At 36.9% G+C, this 21,661-nt stretch overlaps 1 protein-coding gene across 3 annotated transcripts in view; it reads right to left on the bottom strand.

Annotated features, from left to right (window-relative positions):
• Positions 1-21,661, bottom strand: part of NSUN6 (NOP2/Sun RNA methyltransferase 6) — a 57,717-nt gene that overhangs the window by 13,770 nt on the left and 22,286 nt on the right. For all 3 annotated transcript variants that reach the window (XM_038529979.1, XM_038529978.1, XM_038529977.1), the window contains exons 6-8: positions 16,276-16,357; positions 12,260-12,379; positions 6,512-6,656 (exon numbers count right to left, since the gene is read on the bottom strand). In XM_038529979.1, the coding sequence (XP_038385907.1) occupies positions 6,512-6,656; positions 12,260-12,379; positions 16,276-16,357 (347 nt within the window). The remainder of the gene's footprint in view (positions 1-6,511; positions 6,657-12,259; positions 12,380-16,275; positions 16,358-21,661) is intronic.

The raw sequence follows: 21,661 nt of genomic DNA, 5'->3' as shown, positions 1-21,661 counted from the left end.
ACACTGGGAAGATGAGTCCTCAGGATACCTGGCTCTGAAAAATCAGCAGAGCCTAACACTGGGAGCTCTGACAATTAGGCTACCAGTTGATTTTTCAACAGAAATTTTTCAGGACAGAAGAAAGTGGCATGATATGTTCAAGTGCTAAAAGGAAAAACCTACAACCAAGAATACTCTACCCAAAAAGCCATCTTGAAGGAGAAATAGTTTCCTGCACAAACAAAAGTTAAAGGAGTTTATCACCACTAAACCAGTCTTAAGAAAACTGCTAAAAGGAATTCATTAAGAAGAAAGAAAAGACTGTAACTAGAAGAAAATTATGAAAGAAAAACACTTCACTGGTCAAAGCAAACACAAAGTGAGCATAGTAGATTAATCCCTTGTAAAACCAGTATGGAGGTTAAAACACTAAGGTTGTGAAATCAAGTATCTCTATAAAACTTAAGGAGTACAAAAAATAAAAAGATGTAAAAAATGACATCATATAGATAAAATGAAAGAGGAGTGAAAATTTAGTGCTTTCAGAATGTGTTCAACCTAAGTGACCACAACTTAATGTAGACTGTTACAGATAATAGGATGTTACAAATGAATACCATAACCACAAATAAGAGACCTATAACAGGTACACAAAAATAAAGACAAAAGAATCATAGCATAACATACACACACACAAAAACAAAAAAAAAAACCCCACCAAACCACAAGGGAAAAGAGCAAGAAAAGAAGAAAGGAACAGAGAAGAACTACAAAAATAACCAGAAAGCAATTAACAAAATGGAAGTAAATACATACATATCAATAATTACTCATTTTTCTTTAAAGATTTTATTGATTTGAGAGAGAGAAAAAGAGAGCGGCCATGAGCAGGGGTAGGGCAGAGGGAGAAGCAGCAGGCTCCTTGCTGAGTAGGGAGCCTGACCCAGGACTCTATCCCAGGACCCTGGTATCATGATCTGAGCTGAAGACAGATGCTTAACTGACTAAGTCACACAGGTGCCCCAATAATTATTTTAAGTTTAAATAAATGCTCCAGTTAAAAGATACAGGTTACTGAATGAAGAAAGAACCAAGACCCACCTATATGCTGAATTGGAGCCTCACTTCAGACCTAAAGACACAAACAGACTGAAAATCTGAAAATGAAGGGATGGAAAAAGATATTCCATACAAACAGAAGCAATAAAAAAAAAAAAAAAAAAAAAAAAAACCCAGGTAGAAACACTTATATCAAACAAAACAGACTTTAAAACAAAGCTCTAATCAGAGACAAATAAAGGCATTACATAATAATAAAGGGATCAATCCAACAAGAGGATATAACAATTGCAAATATCCATCCATCCAACACAGGAATTTGCTTAAATATATGAAGCAAATATTAACAGACATAAAAGGACAATATGACTGTAATATAATAATATACAATACTAGTGGACTTTAACACTCCAATTACATCAACTGATAGGTCATCCAGAAGTTTACAGTGATACAGACCTACCTCAAGAAATGAGAAAACAATCTGACCTTACACCTAAAGGAACAAGGAAATAGAACAAAGCCCAAAGTTAGTAGAAGGAAGGAAGTAAAAAGATAAGAGTGGAAATAAATTGAGACTAAAAAAACAACAACAGAATAGATCAATGAAACCAAGAGCTGGTTCTTTGAAAGGATGAACAAAATTGATACAACTTTAGCCAGACTCATCAAGAAAGAACTCAAATAATAAAATCAGAAATGGAAGAGCAGAAATAACCAACACCACAGAAATAGAAAGGATTACAAAAGAACACTACAAAAAAATTATATGCAAACTGGACAACCTAAAAGAAGTGGATAAATTCCTAGAAACATACAATCTTCCAAAACTAAATCAGGAAGAAACAAAAAATTTGAACAGACTTATTACTAAGCAGTGAAATTAAATCAGTAACCAAAAACTCCCAACAAACAAAAACGTCCAGGGTCAGATGGCTTCAAAGGTGAATTCTACCAAACACTGAAAGAAGAGGTAATACCTATTCTTCTCAAACTATTTCAAAAAATAAAAGAGGAAGAAAAACTTCTAAATTCATTCTAATAGACCAGCATTAGCCTGCTGCCAAAACCAGATAAAGACACTACAGAAAAAGAAAACTGCAGGCAATATCCCTGATAGACAGATGCAAAAATCCTCAACAAAACATTGCCAAACCAAATTCAATAATACGTGAAAGGATCATTCACCATGATCAAGTGGAATTTATTCTAGGGATGTAAGGATGGTTCAATATTCACATACCAATGTGATACATTACATTAACAAGAAGGATGAAAACCATATGACAATCCCAACAGACACAGAAAAACTATCTGACAAAATACAATATCCATTCATGATACAAACTCTCAACAAAGTGGGTTTTTTTTTTTAAGATTTTATTTATTTATTCATGAGAGACACAGAGAGAGAGGGGCAGAGACACAGGCAGAGGGAGAAGCCAGCTCCGTGCAGAGAGCCTGACACGGGACTAGATCCGGGACTCCAGGATCATGTCCTGGGCTCAAGGCAATCACTAAACCACTGAGACACCCAGGGATCCCCAACAAAGTGGGTTTAAGGGAAACATACCTCAACATAATAAAGGCCATTTCTGAAACAACTATCACACTCAATAGTGGAAAAGCTTTCAGCTAAGATCAGGAATAAGACAAGAATGTCCACTCTTACCACTTTTTTTCAACACAATTCTAGAAGTCCTAGCACAGTAATCAGACAAGAAATAAAAGGTATCCAAATTGGTAAGGAGGAAATAAAACTGTTACTATTTACAGATGTCATGATAATATATACAGAAAACCCTAAAAACCATAAAAAACCTATTAAAATAAATGAATTGTTACAAAATGTAAAATTAATATACAGAAATCTGTTGTGTTTCTGTACACTAATAGTGAAGTAGAAGAGAAATTAAGAAAACAATCCCATTTACAAATGCACAAAGAAAGAAAAAACACCTAGGAATAAATTTAACCAAAGAGGGGAAGATCTGTTCTCTGAAAATTGTAAGACATCAAGGAAAGAAACTGAAGACAATACAAACATATGAAAGGATATGCCATGCTCATGGATGGGAAGAATATTGTTAAAATGCCCAGACTCCCCAAAGCAATTTAAAGATTTATTGCAATCACAATCAAAATAACAACAGTGCTTTCCACAGAACTAGAACACATAGTACTAAAATTTCTATGAAACCACAAAAGACCTCAAATAATCAGAGCAGGGATCCCTGGGTGGCGCAGTGGTTTGGCGCCTGCCTTTGGCCTAGGGCGCGATCCTGGAGACCCAGGATCGATTCCCACGTCGGGCTCCCAGTGCATGGAGCCTGCTTCTCTCTGCCTGTGTCTCTGCCTCTCTTTCTCTCTCTGTGACTATCATAAATAAATAAAAATTAAAAAAAAATAATAATCAGAGCAATATTGAAAAAGAAGAACAAAGCTGGAAGCATTACAATCTCAGATTCCAATATATACTACCAATCTATAATAACTGAAAGAACATGGTACTGGTAGAAAAACAGATCAATGGAATAAGAGTGCTTAGGAATAAAGCCATGCTTTTACATTCACCTAATCTGTGAAATAGGAGGCAAGAATATACATACAATGGGGAAAAGACAGTCTCTTCCATAAATGGTGCTGGGAAAATTGGGTAGTTATATGCCAAAGAATAAAACTGGACCACTTTCTCACACCATACATAAAAATAAACTCAAAATGGATTAAAAACCTAAATATGAGACCTGAAACCATAAAAATTCCTAAAAGAAAACAGGCAGTAATCTCTCTGACATCAGCCTTAGCAACATATTTATGGATCCATCTCTTCAGTAAAGGGAAACAGAAGCAAAAATAAACTATTGGAACTAAACCAAAATAAAAGGCTTATGCAGAGTGAAGGAAACCATCAGAAAAATGAAAAGGCAATCTGACTGAATGGAAGATTTTACAAATGATGTATCTGTAAGAGGTTAATATCCAAAATACATACAGAACTTATACAACACAGCACCAAAAACACCCAGATAATCTGATTAAAAATGGGTGGAGGACCTGAGAAGACATTCTTCCAAAGAAGACATACAGATGGCCAACAGATGCATGAAAAGATGCTCAACATCACTAACCATCAGGGAAATGCAAATCAAAACCACAATAGGATGTCACCTCACACCAGTGAGAATGACTAATATCAAAAAGATAAGAAATACCAAATGTTGCAAGGAGGTGGAGAAGAGAGAAATCTTGTGCACTCTTGATGGGAATGTAAATTGGTGCAACCACTATGGAAAACAGTATAGAGATTCCTCAAAAAATTAACAATAGAAATACTATATGATCCAGTATTTAATTCTACTACTAGATAATTACCCAAGGAAAATGAAAACATCAATTCAAAAAGATATATGCGCCCCTACATTTATTGCAGCATTATTTATAGTAAGTAATATATTTTTTTTTAAAGATTTTATTTATTTATTCATGAGAGACACACACACAGAGAGAGAGGCAGAGACACGGATACAGGTAGAGGGAGAAGCAGGCTCCATGCACAGAGCTCAATGCGGGATTCAATCCCAGGTCTCCAGGATCATACACCGGGCCGAAGGCAGCGCTAAACCGCTGTGCCATCCGGGATGCCCAGCAATATATTTTTTAGGTTATCTCTATACCCCACATGGAGCTCAAACTTATGACCTCAAGATCAAGAGTTATATGCTCTACTGACTGAAACAGCCAGGCACCCTTTTACACAGCCAATATATTTTTTTTATTTTTTTATTTTTTTTTAATTTTTTTTTTTTATTTATTTATGATAGTCACAGAGAGAGAGAGAGAGAGAGAGGCAGAGACACAGGCAGAGGGAGAAGCAGGCTCCATGCACCGGGAGCCCGATGTGGGATTCGATCCCAGGTCTCCAGGATCGCGCCCTGGGCCAAAGGCAGGCGCCAAACCGCTGCGCCACCCAGGGATCCCTTACACAGCCAATATATTGAAGCAATCCCAAGTGTCTACTGATAGCTGAGATAAAGAAGATGTGTGTATACACACACACAAACACACATAATATTAGCCATAAAAATGTATGGCATCTTGCCATTCATGACAACATGGATGGATCTATCATGCTAAGTAAAAATAAGTCAGGCAGAGAAAAACAAATACGATACAATTTGTGGACTCCAAATACTATACTTATATGTGGACTCCAAATGTCAACACAAATGAACAAACAGAAGCAGACTCATAAATACAGGCAGCAAACTGGTAGTCACCACAGGGAAGGTGGGTGAGGGGAAGGGCAAAATAAGTGAAGGAAGTTGAGAGGTACAAACCTCTAGTTATGAAATAAATAAGCCACAGAGATAAAAAGCACAGCGTAGGGCATATAGTCAAAAATACAGTAACATTTTATGGTGATAGAGGATGACTTAGTTGTGGTGGGCACTGAGCACAGAGAACTGTAGAATTGTTATGTTGTACACTTGAAACTAATAACACTATGTCAACTATCCTAAAATAATAACTTAAAATATCTTATAAATAATTTTAACAATCATCATCACCACTTTCATTAACACAAAGCCTTTGTCAGACTGCTAATTGTTCTTTTCAATATCCATTATCCCCTTTTCAATCTCATTTTGAACTGGGCACATGACAACACAGCTTAAGACTACATTTTCCGGCTCCCCCTTGCAGTTAAATTGGTCAAATGACTAACCTGGACAGTGGCATGTGCATTCCTAAAGGTTTTGATACTCTTTCCCTTCCCCTTAAAAGAACTAGAATACTGTCTTGACCCAGAGATCAAATTACCAGCATTGGGGGCACCTGGGTGGCTCAATGGGTTGAGTGTCTGCCTTCTGCTTAGGTCATGATCCCAGGTGGGATCGAATCCTGCATTGGGGTCCCCACAGGGAGACTGTTTTCCCTCTGCTATGTCTCTGCCTCTCTTTCTGTGTATCTCACAAATAAATAAATAAAATCTTAAAAAAAAAAATAAATTACCAGTATTGGACACCCACTTCCATTAAGTGAGATGAAAATAAAAAACAAAGAAATGAAAAATGTTTCTATCTTTTCTAAGTCACTGTATTTAGGGTCTCTCAGATACATCCTATTATCCTATATACACTAATATAAATCTCCTGCAAACTCCTGGCTCTTTTGGGTTAGCAATCAACTGACCATGAAGTGCTGTTCACATGTGATCAGGCAATTAAGATGAAATTAAGACAAATACAGGAAGACCAAAGAGTTTGACCAAGTTTTGGGGGTTTGATTCTATATTATTAAAATCTGACATTTAGGGATGATATGAAAAGCAGAATGATACCTATTATGGCAAAATATCCACACCAGTTTCAACGTTTTGTGGATATTTTAGGACTAGAACAGTAACAGCAAAATCTATTTGTTTCTAAAAGTCGACTATAGAAGCCTGAAAAGATGAAATTTAACTCACCTTCAGCTTTTTCAACCATATCGAATTTAAGAGCCTTTGTTCCATCGAAGCAAAATGCCTTGATGGAATTCAGCCCTAACAATAAAGCATTCTGTTTTATTTTTTCCACTTTGTTGGATATTTTATCCAGTGCTATTACTTCTCCCTATAAAACAAACAAACACGCATAAAAATAAAGCATAAATCCAAAGCTGTCATAAAAACTATTATTGAGGAAAACGGATGAAAAATTATGGTTGTCCCTACTTTCCTCCCAACTCCAGTTTTATTAACCAAATGTGTATCAAATTTACATTAAAATATTTAAGTCTCATCCTTTTAAAAAAAAAATTCTTAGAGACAAACTAAGAGACAGACTCCTAACTATAGAGAACAAACTGATGGTTACCAGAGGGGAGATGGACAGAGAGGATAGGTGAAGGTGATGGGGATTAAGGAGGGCACCTGTGCTGAGCACCCAGTGTTGTATGGAAGTGTTGAATCACTATATTGTACACCTGAGACTAATATTACACTGGATGTTAACTGAAATTTAAATAAAAACTTTAAAAATAATAAATACAAAACAGAAAAGCACATGCTTGACAGGTAAATTTTCTTATACTGCATAGCTATTTTTACTTAACAAAACTCAAAACCATAAACAGTGTTTGCCATCTAAGAAACTTGAAAATATCTACTGGAGATAAATAAAAATTACCAATCTGATGTACTTTGTTCATATCTGGAAGAATATGAACTAATGTTCTGAGACATCTGCCTTCTAGTGCTTTGGGATACAGATGAATGTTCCTTGTAAAATCAATCCTCATCTCAATATTTTCTGAGTTATATGTAAATAAAATTCATGTCAATTCTGACAACTATAACATAAAAACATTGACCTGTATATTGCAGCAAAATGCTCTGGACTGGCTATAACAAGTAGTTCAAAAATAATTTTATAACAGGGGACATCTGGGTAGCTTAGTCAGTTAAGCATCTGCCTTCAGCTCAGGTCATGGAATCAAGCCCTGAGTCTGGCTCCCTGCTCAGCAGATAATCTGCTTCTCCCTTCCTCTTTCCCTCTGCCTCTCCCACTGCTTGTGCTCACACTTTCTCTCTCAAATAAATAAATAAAAGTCTTTTAAAAAATAGTAATTTTATATGGCAACACTTTCGTTAAGTCAAAGTCAACAAAGATGAGGCCAAACTTTCATGAATGCATTGTGATATTCATTTCATTTTTTAAATATACTATGAAATGATATTGCAGAGATGGCAAGATTAACTCTTCAGTGTCTTTTCTTGCTTTTGTTCCTTTTAATACACCATCCTTTTATGACATATGCATCACTTGCATAGATTATGACACTGCTACACTTTCTGTGGTCATTTTTACATAGTACTATAAAACCAAACAACAGAACATGCACACACTTTAAGTATCCAGACTCTTTGGTGAGACTTTTTACTAGAGACAATAAAATATCTGTAGATAAATACTTCTAAGCAAACACAGTATCATATATCATAAATTAAGGGGCGATTATTATTACTTTTTCAAAACATATAATCTTTACAATCAAGATTTCAGGTAAGCTGAAAACTGATTTGCATTAAACATCACAACTCTATAAAATGAATTCTATTTTGTGTTCTGTATTTTATGCACTGGTGGTATTTACTCCATTTTTCCTTAAAGTTTTTACTGTTACCTTAAATACCTTTGGGACAAAAAAAAAAAAAAAGAATATAAGTAAACAAGCAAGTGTATCTCTGCTAATGAACCAAGAGTATTAATTCCCCAATATTTTAACAACAAATATATTTTCCTTTCTTCATTACTTTAATAGGCCACTTACTGAAGTTATACTACTAGTACAAGTATGTATCTGTGTGTACAGGGCACATACAGACTGCATGTACCCATAAACACACATAGAACAAATATAGAGTACCTATATACAGTATGTATAGATATACATACAGTGCAGAGATAAGGTTTTAACCCTTCAATAAATTTACTGAAAATATAAAATTTATTAATATATGCGTATATATGTATATTATATGTATATATGTATAATATATACTATATGTATGTATGCATATATATGTATATTATATACGTATATATATGTAGCATGTTCATTATCGCCCTGCTTATGACATAGTGAATGTTTCAGAAATTAAAACATTATCAAACACTAATATGCAAGTAATGTCATTTTTAATCAGAAGTCTTTGGATAAAGTGATTTGCACTAATGAAAGTGCAATTTCATCTTGACACAATAAATGTTCCTATTATTTTCTGTGCAAGATTCCTTGTAAATCACTTGACTATCCTAAAAAATATTACATATAGTTCAAAAATGATCACTTGTAAAGTCTAGCATCTGGCACTTTGGGGAGTGGACACACAGATATTACATCTTCTATCAAGTTAATCAGAGCAGAAGAGCTCTACTAAGCCTTAAGGAAGTGTATTTCTATGACAAAAGGTCTTACACCTCAAGTATGCAATTTTTTCTTATTTATAAATGAGGACCATGAAAAAAATTGCTGAGTTTCCTAAGTGCCTAAGAATTCCTACCCCTGTATAAATCTGAGCTAACTTAGAAAAATAAGAATGGATCCACTGCCCTCAGTCTTTTATTGTCCTTGCTATGCTCTTTACCCGGCTTAGATTCCATGTTACATCAAATTACTCTCTTACAGGGATCCCTGGGTGGCGCAGCGGTTTGGCGCCTGCCTTTGGCCCAGGGCGCGATCCTGGAGACCCGGGATCGAATCCCACGTTGGGCTCCCTGTATGGAGCCTGCTTCTCCCTCTGCCTGTGTCTCTGCCTCTCTCTCTCTGTGTGACTATCATAAATAAATAAAAAATTTTTAAAAAAATTACTCTCTTACATATATGCTTCTGCATCTTAGATAAAAGCATGACAAAATGCTGCTGTGGTTAAATCCAATTCTTCACCAACTTCATTTCTACCTCCAAGCAGTTGAAAAAAAAAAAGAAAAAAAGCCCACCACTATCCCAACAAATCTTCCCTTAAATTCATAACCACTTTATTCAAAGAGACTACAGTGCAAACTGAAATTCCTAGGATGTGTCCATGGCCCACTCTCACTTCTATTTTCCTAGATAAACATTTCATACCTCCTAGCTCTTACCACCTCCTTCCCCATCCCCACTCTCATCTGATGATCTTGCTTCTTATTTCACTGAGAAAATTCAATCAACCAGAAGAGACTTTCCTGTGTCTTACCACATTGACCAGGCCACCAACATCTGGACCCATGTATCCCATCTCCCCTCCTACTTCCATGGATAAACTGTTGCAAGCTACCACCTAAAGCCACTTGTACATCAAATTCTGTCCCATCTTACCTCCTCAAAGATACTGTTCCAGCAATTTTCCCTGCTCCCTCTGGTGTTAGCAATTTCCTCTTTTAATGTATGTCTCATTAGCATACAAACATGATCATTTCTCTCATCTTAAAAAAGAGTACTTCCTGAGTTTATCTCCAAATACTGCTCTGTTTCACTGTATTCCTGTACAAATAACTCCCCACCACCCCACCATTAAAGGAGTTTTCTTGGTTCACTTTTTATTCCTCTCATTCTCAATCCAAGTAAGCATTTCCACTCACCAAAACTGTTCATAAGGTTGCTCATAATCTACATGGTGCTAAGTTCTACTGGAAATGCTCAATCCTCACTTTATGTGGCCAGGCAACATCTGATACAGCTGATCTCCCCATGGTCTTTCAATACCTTTCTTTACATAGTCTCCAGGGTTTCATACCCCTCTGGTTTTCCTCTGACATCACTGGCCATCCCTTCTCTTTCCCCAACCTGTGAATGTGGGCATACAGTACCCATGAGGTTCAGTCTTTCAGCCTTGTCTACTCTCTATTGCCATCCATATCAGTTTTATGACTCTTAGTCTTACCTATATGCTAATGACTTATAAATTTCTATTTTATATATATTTACATTTCCAACCCAAATTTTTATTTCCAGCCCAGACCTCCCCCCCGCCGAACCCTAGGTACAAATGTCCAATTCCCTGCTCAATCATCCCTTGCAAATCAGACACTTCACTTTAATATCTCCAAACCTGATTTTCTGACTGCCCTACAGAACTTGCTCCTCTCATAGTCACCCTTGCCCAGCAACTCTCCAGTACCTCAGGCCAAAATCTGCAGGAGTCACCCTGGATTACTCTCTCATTTCCATAACCCACAATCCAGTGCATCAGCAAACCCTTACAACTCCATCTTAAACACATCTCCAGAACTTCTTGCTGCCTCCACAACACTTCTCTGAATTACTATCTCTGAACCAGTCACCTTTGCCCTCTTCTAGCCTGTTTTCATACAGCAAAGGATAGTTTAAATACTAAAGAGCCTTACATCACTGTTCTGTTCAAAATCTCTGACTTCCCAGACTTCCCATCACTGGAGCGCAACTCAAATCCTGTCAAATCGTGCCCACTGCTAGACCCAAACATCCTCTCCTGGGGCCCTCCCCCTCTCTCTGGTCTCCTTTCCTTCTCCTGTCCTCCCCACTTTGTATCTCAGCAAACTGCAGAGCTTTCTCAAACAAGTCAGGTGCCCTCTGGCCTCAGGGCAAGCACACTTGCTTTTTCTCTAGCAAAATCATGGGTTCCACAGACCTCCATATTGTTCACATCTTCAAGGTTTTCCTCAAAAACCACCTTCGCAGGGTGCATCCCTCAGTACCCTCCTAAAAACTGCATGCTCACTACCCTCAGTCCTCTCAATGCCCCCTCCCCTTTCTCTCTTGTTCACCACAGCCCTTGCCACAATCCTACATGCCATAACTTGTATTCATTTAGTTTATTATAGGTCTCCTCTTAACTGGAAGGGAAGCTACATGACGAAGACAATTTTGGTTCCAATGGTCTGGTGCTCCATCCCCAGTACTTGGCAGATGTAAGTACTAACTAAATGTTTGTCTAATCAATCAATCAATTAATTGAAATCTGCCTCCAGATCAAAGGTAGGTGAAGATACTAGTGTGTCTAAGCATTTCAGGAACCACGTAATTTTGTGGAATTTCAAACAAGAAGAAAGATAGCATCAACTGCCCCTATCTGTCCTGAGCTGAAGACTCATAGAATGGTTACAAGGTCACATTGAGCTTTGAACACAGACTAACCCATAATGAAAGGAAACATGCTGTCAAATACATATACATAGGAAAAAGCAATAAAATCTGAAATAAAGTTATCAAGGCTTACTATATTTTGTGACAATGAAATAGGCTTTATACTTAAGTCAGCTCATAAGGTTTTTATGAATCTCAAGAAAATGTGATTGATGTGTACATATTATAACGTAAATATATATCAGTGTATATTTTGATACTTCAGAACATGCTATCAAATCAAGTTTTAGTGGCAGAATTTAGTAGTTTAAAAAGTGTCAAGTCTTATAACTAGGAACATAAAATTTCTTAAATGTTGCATTTAAATGTAATTTTATGAAGACGACTTCTACAAATGTATTAGTAAATTTGGGACTTAAGATCTACAGACAGTCTTCACAAATGATAATTATCTATTGAACTCAACATGCGATGAATGCCATCATTGAACAGTCTTCACTCTGGCTGAATCTGAAATAATTCAGATCATAAATGTCTACATAATGTTTCTTAAGTTGTGTGTAGTTCCACCTTCAACACTGAAATCTGTACTGTGTGGACAGTAGTTTTTCTGTGAAGACAGTCTCACCTGATCCCGCATTAATGCTGCAATGTGTGTTGTTTTGCCTCCAGGTGCTGCACACAAATCTAGAATCTTTTCTCCAGGTTGAGGATCCAGAACATGAGTTACTACAGCAGATGGCAAATTCTATAAAGAAAAAAAAAACCAATTGTCAATAATTCTAAACCCTTTTAAAATTCAGAATCAGAGAACATAAAGAAGTCTTTGGAGGTAATCCAGTACAGCATTCTCTGCCAAGAATATGCTTTTTGTAAACAGACTAGTGTCAGGAAATTCAGTTTCCTAGAGTAACCTATGATCTCATAGGGCATTCACACACAAGACACACACGTGCACATGCATGATGCATTTCCCCTATCAGTTTAGCAAAAAAAAGCATATTTTTCCCTCAATTCAGTAGCTCTCAATATTTTGAAAGTCAAAGCCTTTTTAGAAATATAATAAAACTCTGAATCTTTTTCAAAGAAAATGTACAAAATTTTGCAATGTTTCAGATGCTTCACTATCTAGCACCCATTTAAGAATTCTAGTTTTATGGTGCTAATGCCACTCAAAGACATCTGGGTTCCTATCTTCCCCCCCACCACCACATTTCTGTAGGAGAAAAGTAAAATGTAAACCAATCTTACTATTTCTGATTGGCACCTAGAAATATGAGACTGGATAACTCAAATATATTTACAGTAGTAAGTTATACAGCAATAGGCTATACTATACCATTAATTCATTATTAGTCTTGATCACATAAGGACTGCTACTTGAGAATAACAGTTTGCCTTATATAGAGATAGAATGATTTCCCAAAGTAATGCATTTATTTTAAAGATTTTGTTTATTTTAGAGAAAAAGAGAGCACACAGTGCGGAGAGTGGGAGAGAGAGAAAGGGAGAAGCAGACTTCCTGCTGAGCAGGGAGCCCAACACAGGGCTCAGGGCTTGATCCTAGGATCCCAGGACCCCAGGATCATGACTTGAGCCAAAGGAAGATGCTTAGCTGACTAAGCCACACAGGTGCCCCAGTAATGCATTTTTTAAAGTAATATATTTTAAAATTTACTTGGCAAGAAAAACAATAGAGGCTAACAAGTACAGTTATTTATTTTTAAAGTTTAAAGGTCTTAATTCATTTTCCCACCAGAACACTTAGTACATTCTCAAGAACTGTGAGAAGGTTACAATGCTCTCAAGTGAATCCAAGATTACCATTTGAAAACACAGAATCAATGGTGAGAAAGGACACATAAATGAACAAGTATCCCCCCTCCTTATGGGTATATGAAGCATTAAAATCAGTGCAAATATTTAGGCCCCTAAAGAACAGTGCCTCCACAATGAACACTAAAAATGAGCTTACCATGTTACACTTATTTTCTCTTAATGGTCTTATTCCAAAAATATTTAAAAATTGAACTCCAATATGAAAACACTGAAACATGTACATGGCTACTGAAGATTTCGTGATTCTCTATCTAAAGACAACTGTTTTTGCTTCACTTCTAATAGTAACATTAACATACTGGTCAAAGATGACAGAAATTTGCAATCAAACATAATACATTAAGAACCTTCTAGTCATGCAACAAATCGAAATTATGAAATAGTCCAAGTGAAGAGGCTTCATTAATTATTGAAATGACAAAGTTTTCTTTGTCATCAAAGTTTTCTAGTTACACAAGAAAATCACCTCGTGGGTTTTAAAAACATGTCTAGTCCTGATCTAGAGTAGTTAAATCAGAATTTCTGGCAATAGGGCCTAGGCGTCAGTATTTTCAAAATCTCCCCAGGTGATTCTAACATGCACCTAGATGTAACCCATAGGTATACTACAGTGATTCTCCATCTCAATTTTATTTTTTTTTTATTTTATTTTTTAAAATTTTATTTATTTATGATAGTCATCAAAGAGAGAGAGAGAGAGAGGCAGAGACACAGGCAGAGGGAGAAGCAGGCTCCATGCACCGGGAGCCCGACGTGGGATTCGATCCCGGGTCTCCAGGATCGCGCCCTGGGCCAAAGGCAGGCGCCAAACCGCTGCGCCACCCAGGGATCCCTCCATCTCAATTTTAACTGCACATGAGAATTACCTGGGAGAGCTTTCAATCTTCCTGACCAAGGCACCACCCCAGCCAGACCAACTAAAACCAATTCTGGCGCTAGTGCCCAGACAGTAGTATTTATTTAAATATTTGTTAGCTTGTCTAATCTCATCTGGCTCTTAAATCAATTATTTACAAGAAACCAGGCAATGAGAAAATTAAGTTTCAGGCACTATTTTTTATTCTAGTTAAGTTAAAATGTAATTAGAACTGAAAGCAATTCTTACAAGTATTTAATTGTTAAATATTTAAATGACAATTACTTCTAATGTGAAGGACATCTAAGGTTATTTTGTGATTCTACAGACTGTATTTAAGCGATACAGAAGTTTCCTTTTGATTTTGAAAAATCAAATGGTATTACACAATTGTAGTTTTAGTGATTGTACACAACACCCCCATTAAGTCTAAAAAATATATGCTAGTGTAACTTCAGGTGCTAAAATGAAAAATAATCAGTTGTCAGTAGACCTTTACACATCCACATGCCGCAGCCAAAAAAAAAAAAAGAAGAAGAAAAATAGTCTACAATGTAAAGCTTTTTTTTTTTTTTAAGCTATTTGAAGCAACAAAGAATACAGAATTAAGTGGGGATAATGGCAAGGCAAGAGGCATCAAAGGAAAAAACAAAACAAAACAAAAATTTCCCCAGGGACTTTTCCAACAGCTATATAATTCCACCTGTAAAGTAACTTCAAAATGTAGAATGGACAAAGGTTACCAGTTGTCCAACTCTTGTGCCTATAAAATATGATTTCTTCAGGGTAAAATTTCTTTAGCCAGTCATCCTATGAACTATCTTAATCTTCACAAGTTAAATAATTATTGAACATCATTCAAGAAATGGTAACAGTTGTCTAAGTTGTAAGCCAATGAATGCTTGTGATAATATATTCAAAGCACACAGCACAATACCAAACTAAAAAAAAGGGCATGGGTCTGGCCCAAATTACTGAAGAAGAATCAGTATAATAATATATAACTAGTATATAACTATATATTAGATTATATATCCTATGTGTTATGTCATCACTGATGTGGAATCAAAGAATAAATATCAATCTGTTTTTCTATTTGTTCACACCAGAAATAATCTTTGGATTTATGTCTTTTTATTTAAAGTACTGGGCAGAGCAGAAAGTGGCATCTCCACTGAGGTCAGATTTCAGACACTATTAATTACTAATTGTATATGACCTCACTCAAGAACCCTACAGATCTGATAATTGGTATCTTCATCATATATCAGTAATAATAATACCACCTAACCAGTGAACTATAACAAATCAAGTGAGTTACTGCACATGGAAATATGCAATAAACTGGACAAGGCAAACAGATTATTGTATCACAGCAATTGATAACCACCTGACAAAAATGTGCTAGGAGTTGGGAATACCTGGGTGGCTCAGCTGTTTAGTGCCTGCCTTCAGCCCAGGGCGTGATCCTGGAGTCCCGGGATCGAGTCCCACATCGGGCTCCCTGCGTGGAGCCTGCTTCTCCCTCTGCCTATATCTCTGCCTCTCTCTCTCTCTCTCTCTCTCTGTCTTTCAGAATAAATAAATAAAATCTTAAAATCTGTTAGGAGTAAACCATTTGCATCTTACTCAAGGTCACAAATGAAACATATGTATATCAATGTATGCATTATTTAGAAATTAATATTCTGAGATGGAAAGCAATTACAGTAAACTGTACCAAAGCACTTTTGAGCAACAAAGGGTTAAAAAAAGTTTAAAATCAGTTGAGAAAAGGAAAAGAAGTCGTACAAAGTTTTGTTTTTGTTTTTTTTATTGCTTAACCAAAGGGAGATCAGAAAAATAAACCATAAAAAATATAACAGGAAAAAAAAAACAGATTTGTAATAACTCACTGAAGTTATGTTTCAATGTCATTAAACATTTTACTCTGACAAATACTTACTTACCTGTAAAAATAAGTAGCGGGGCAGTACGTTGTCAAATGAGGGGCTGAGATATACGGGTTCTGTCATTCGTATGCCTCTACCTCTGAGAAGCAGAAAGATCTAACATTAGTCTGTACAAATTCCACTGTCCACGCAAACTCCGTTCCTAGGAAGAGGCCCAAGTAGCAGGACAAATATAAGACATTCTGCCTATTAAGACCCCTGTACTCGGGGATCCCTGGGTGGCTCAGCGGTTTGGCGCCTGCCTTTGGCCCAGGGCGCGATCCTGGAGTCCTGGGATCGAATCCCACATCGGGCTCCCAGCATGGAGCCTGCTTCTCCCTCCTCCTGTGTCTCTGCCTCCCTCTCTCTCTCTCTATCATAAGTAAATAAATAAACAAATCTTAAAAAAAAAAAAAAAAAAAAGACCCCTGTACTCAACACGACAATCCTTAGGGTATTCCTGTGAATTGCCTAGGACTTATCCCTCACAGTAGAAGGCCATCAGGAAAACTAAAGAGGATAGTTAAATTTTTCATTTAGGCACAGAGGATTTCTTCAGAGATTTGAACAAACTGAAAAAGGCCAAGAATAGGAGTCTTTTTTTTAACAGAGATACTTGATCAAAAATGTTATTTATGTTGGCATATAATGGGTCTGTTATTTTATTTTTTAATCCCAGTATATAGTGTTATATTAGTTTTAGGTGTACAATATAGTGATTCAACATTTCTAGGTATAACTCAGTGCTTATGAGATTTAAGTGTACTTTTTTAAAAAAGATTAAGAAAAAAAAGAAAAGATTTATTTAGAGAGAGTGAGCACATGTGGGCACCAGAGTATGGTGGAGGGAAGAGGGTGTGGAAGGGGAGGGCCTAGTACTGATCAATCCTCCAGATGAGCTTTTCTACCTTTATCCCATGTAATAAGTGGCAGTGGAAATGATCAGAGCAGAAGAACATAGGAGACGATGATTCACTAGGACAAACTGCAATCTGAGAGAGTCTGTCAGAGACCATCAAAGGCAAGAAAAAGCACATAAATGCTGCCAGAGAAAGCCAGAGATTAGAGGGGTACAGAAAAAGTACACTCTAATAATAAAGGCAAGGTTAAGATTATGGATTTAAACTAGATACAGGAGGGATCCTTGGGTGGCTCAGTTGTTGAGCATCTGCCTTTGGTTCAGGTTGTGATCCTGGGGTCCAGGATCGAGTCCCACATTGGTCTCCCTGCGAGCCTGCTTCTCCCTCTGCCTATGTTTCTGCCTTTCTTTCTCTCTCTCTCTTTCATGAATAAGTAAATAAAATTTTTAAAAATAAATAACTAAAATAAACTAGATATAGGAGTAAAAGCAAAGAACAAGAGTCTAAGCAGGGAGGAAAAGAACCAAGTCCTCAGTACAGTATGCTGACAAGCTCAGAGCTTCTGAACTAATCTTGGTAGGGATGCATCTATTTGGATGGTGTGCACTCTGCTTGACGTAGGTAGGTGGGCTCACTTTACACAATGCTCCTGACCCCAAATGTGTGGGGTTTTCTCGTGCACCAGCTGGGTGTCCCACACTCCAGTTCAGTTCTGTCACAATCTGCCCAGGGTTATTGTGAGAACTCCACAGCCTCAGTGGTTGGATCCAACAAGACCAGTGTCACTCCAGATGCCAACTGGGCATCCTGGGTTGCCAGCTGTAATTCTGACCAACTGGCTGTAAATTTGGGGGTTTCCACACTGCCCTCCTCAGGTTTGAAAACTCACTAGAACTATTCACAGAATTCCAAACATTTACTAGTACTGGTTTACTATGGAGGATACAATTTAGAAAAGCCAAAGGAAAGAGATGCCCAAGAGAAGCAATGGAGAAGTATATGGATCACCACCTTCCCTGTACCTAGATGTGTTCACCAACCTGGAAGCTTTCTGAACCCCACCATCTAGGAGTTATCATGGAGGTTTCATTACATAGGCCCAATTGATTAAGTCACTGACCATTAAATATTAACTGAATTTCCAGTCCCTCTCCCCTCCCTGGAAGGCCTAGGGTAGAACTAAAAGTTCTAACCTTCTGACCACAAGGTCAGTTCCTCTGGCAAGTGCCATCTAGAAGCTATCTAAGGCAGATGCTTAACTGACTGAGTGACCCAGGTGCCCCTAACAAGTTTCTTTTAAAAATGATTTTTATAAAATGTATCCCCATATAATAACAAAAAGCACGAGATCTCATATGATAGTCTGTTAGTAAATTAATCTACCTCTATGAAGTCTATGACTGAACTCCACTGTAATTCAACAAACCAAAGGGTACAAATTTATTAGTTAAATAACAAAATACCACTAGGAGACATAGTTCTAAAATTTTATAAAAGAAACGCGATATATGTAGCATTTGTTATGGAACCATGCTTTTCCTCATATGGGCAGAGAAAGAAATCCTAACAGCATAAGTGAATGCTAAGTTTAAAAATTCAGTTAAAAAAATAGTTTTTTGAAAGATGGTTGTCTGCTACTCCCACCAACAAACATTACTCAGAAAAGTCTGTCAGCAAAGTTACTAAAACTACTACATTGAATAATATAAGAGAATGAAGAGTAGAAGAGAATTATAGATGGCAGAATAATAAGATCCTGAGCTCATCGCCTCCCAGAAACACATCAAATGGTCAGCATTCCTTCTGAAGGGGACCTAGAAACTCAATGAACAGAGCCCACACAAGGGACAGCCCAAAGATGAATTGAAGAGGCAAAGATACAGCCTTGCTAAAGGATTAAACCACACCCCCGGCGCAATGTTCCATGGTCAGAACAGACATCAAAGGAGTATTACCTTCCCAAGGAGAGATTCTAGCTCCACATTCAATAACCCAACCCTTAGATAATGAATGCATGGATATGAGTTTCCAAAACAGCTGGCCTTAAAAACCAACAGGGAGTATGTCCAGGAAAACTACAAAACTGTAAGGAAGGGAAACCCTATTCATAAAGGGCTTGCACACAGACTCAACCCAGAAACCAGTACAAATGGTTTCAGATCAGATAAAAAAAAAAAAAAAAATCACATCCAAAAGATCAGAAAAGATCAAAAGCCAGATCAGAAAGCACATAGAGAAAAAAAAAAGAGAGAGAGAGAACAAAAAAAAAAGCACATAGACCATAGGTGAAGTAGATCTACTTACTAATCTTGGAGCACCTCCTGAAGAGGATGGGTGGGGGCAGGGGTTCTCCTTGAGGAATAAGACACTGGTAGCAGCCATCTTTGCTATATTGTTCTGCCCTGCTGATGGCTGGAACTACCAGACACTATTTTGAAATCCTCCTCCTAGAATGCTAATGGCAGGGTGCATACCCCACTGAGAGCCCCTTATAATCCTGTCCCTCAACAGGGCCTTGCAGTCTACAGGACTCCACCCACCAGCATACTGGTAGCCATCAGGAATAGGGTTCCAGCTAACCCAGCAGGGCAAGGAAGGCAACCTCACCCAAGAATGTACTACAGCTGTCAAGGGGCTTCCATGAGGAAGATACACATAGCCCACTCAGGGAACACCCCTGAAGCACCTGTGTCTGGGTGCCAGAGTGAGAGAATGGCACTTCTGAGCCCTACAGGATATCTCTTACATAGGCCACTCCTTCAAGACCAGGAGATACAGATGAACTACCTAATACATAGAAAGCACACACACAGAATTAGGCATAATGAGGAGACAGAAGATTATGTTCCAAACAAAAGAATAACACAAAACGTCAGTAAAAGATCTAAATGAAATGGAAATAAACAATCTACCTAATAAAAACTCCAAAGTGATGACCAATAAAACTGCTCATCAAACTTGGGAGAAAAATGGATAAACACAGTGAGAACTTCAACAAAAATAAAATATAAAACATTCCAATCAGAGCTGAAGAATAATAGAAATGAAAATATATTGTAGGGAATAAACAGATTAGTAATACAGAAGAATGGAGCAGTGATCTGGAAAACAAGGCAGTAAAACTCACCCAAAATGAACAGGAAAAAGAAAAAAGAAATTTTACAAATGAGGACAGTTTAAAGGACCTGTGACCTAACATTAGGTGCACTAACTTACAGAAGTCCTCAAAGGAAGAGAGAGAAAAAGGGGCAGAAAACTTACTTGAGAAATAATAGATGAAAATCTACCTCACTTGGCAAGGAAATAGACATCGAGATCTAGGAAAAAGAGAATTCCCAAAACAATGAACCCAAAGAGATCCATGCCAAGATCCATTACAATTAAAATGTCAAAAATTAAAAACTTAAAGACAGAATCTTAAAAGCAGTAGGAAAACAATTAGTTACATATAAGGGAACCCCCCATAACGCTATCAGCTGATTCCTCAACACCAACTTTCAGGTCAGAAGGGAGTGAGTGGCACAATACATTCAGAGTGCTTACAATCAAGAATACTCAGCAAGGTTATCGTTCACAATTGAAGAGGAAATAAAGAGTTTCCCCAGAGAAGCAAAAGTTAAAAGAGTTCATCACCACTGAACTGGTTTTGTAATATTTAAGGGACTTCCATAAGCAAAAAGGAAAAGGCCATAACTACAAGTAAAATATATGAAAGAAAAAAATCTCACTGGTAAAGGCAAATATGTAGTAAAGGTAGTGGATCAATCACCTACATAGTCCGAAGGTTAAAAGATAAAAGTGGTAAAATCAACTATATAATAATCAGTTAAGGAATACATAAAAAGATGTAAAATATGATGGAATAAACATAAAATGCTGCAGAGAGGGGAGCAATGTTATGGAATGTGTTCAAACTTAAGCAACCACCAACTTAAAATAGACTGTTATATATACATAGGTCATTATATATGAATCTCATGGTTACCACAAACTGAAAATCTGTAACAGGCATACAAAAAATAAAGAGGAAATAATCCAAGCATAACACATAAAGTAATCAAATTCCAAGAGAAAAAACAATTACAAAAAAAAAAAAAACAAGCAGAAACAAATAACAAAACAGCAATAAGTATACATATATCAATAATTACTTTAAATGAAAATGGACTAAATAATCCAAGCAAAACATACAGCATAAATGAATGGATAAAAAACAAGACCCATGTATTTGCTGACAATAAGAGATTCACTTCAGACCCAAAGACAAATAGAGACTGAAGGTACAGGGCTACAAAGAAATATTCCATGCAAGTGAGAACAGAAAGAAAGCAGGGGGAACAATGCATATAGGACACAAAACAGAATTTTAAACAAAGCCTGTAACAAGAGACAAAGAAGAGCATTAATCATTAATAAAGTAATAATATCAGAGGACTTTAACATCACACAACAGTGGATAGATCATACAGACATAAAATAATGTAATAACAGTTGTAAACAACACATCAAAACCACATGAACTTGATTGATACAGAGTATTCCAT

The sequence above is a fragment of the Canis lupus genome, chromosome 2 (genome assembly GCF_011100685.1).
Source record: "Canis lupus familiaris isolate Mischka breed German Shepherd chromosome 2, alternate assembly UU_Cfam_GSD_1.0, whole genome shotgun sequence".
NCBI lineage: Eukaryota > Metazoa > Chordata > Mammalia > Carnivora > Canidae > Canis > Canis lupus.
Note: the sequence above shows the minus strand (reverse complement) of the source record. Positions and strands in the feature narration are given on the sequence as shown.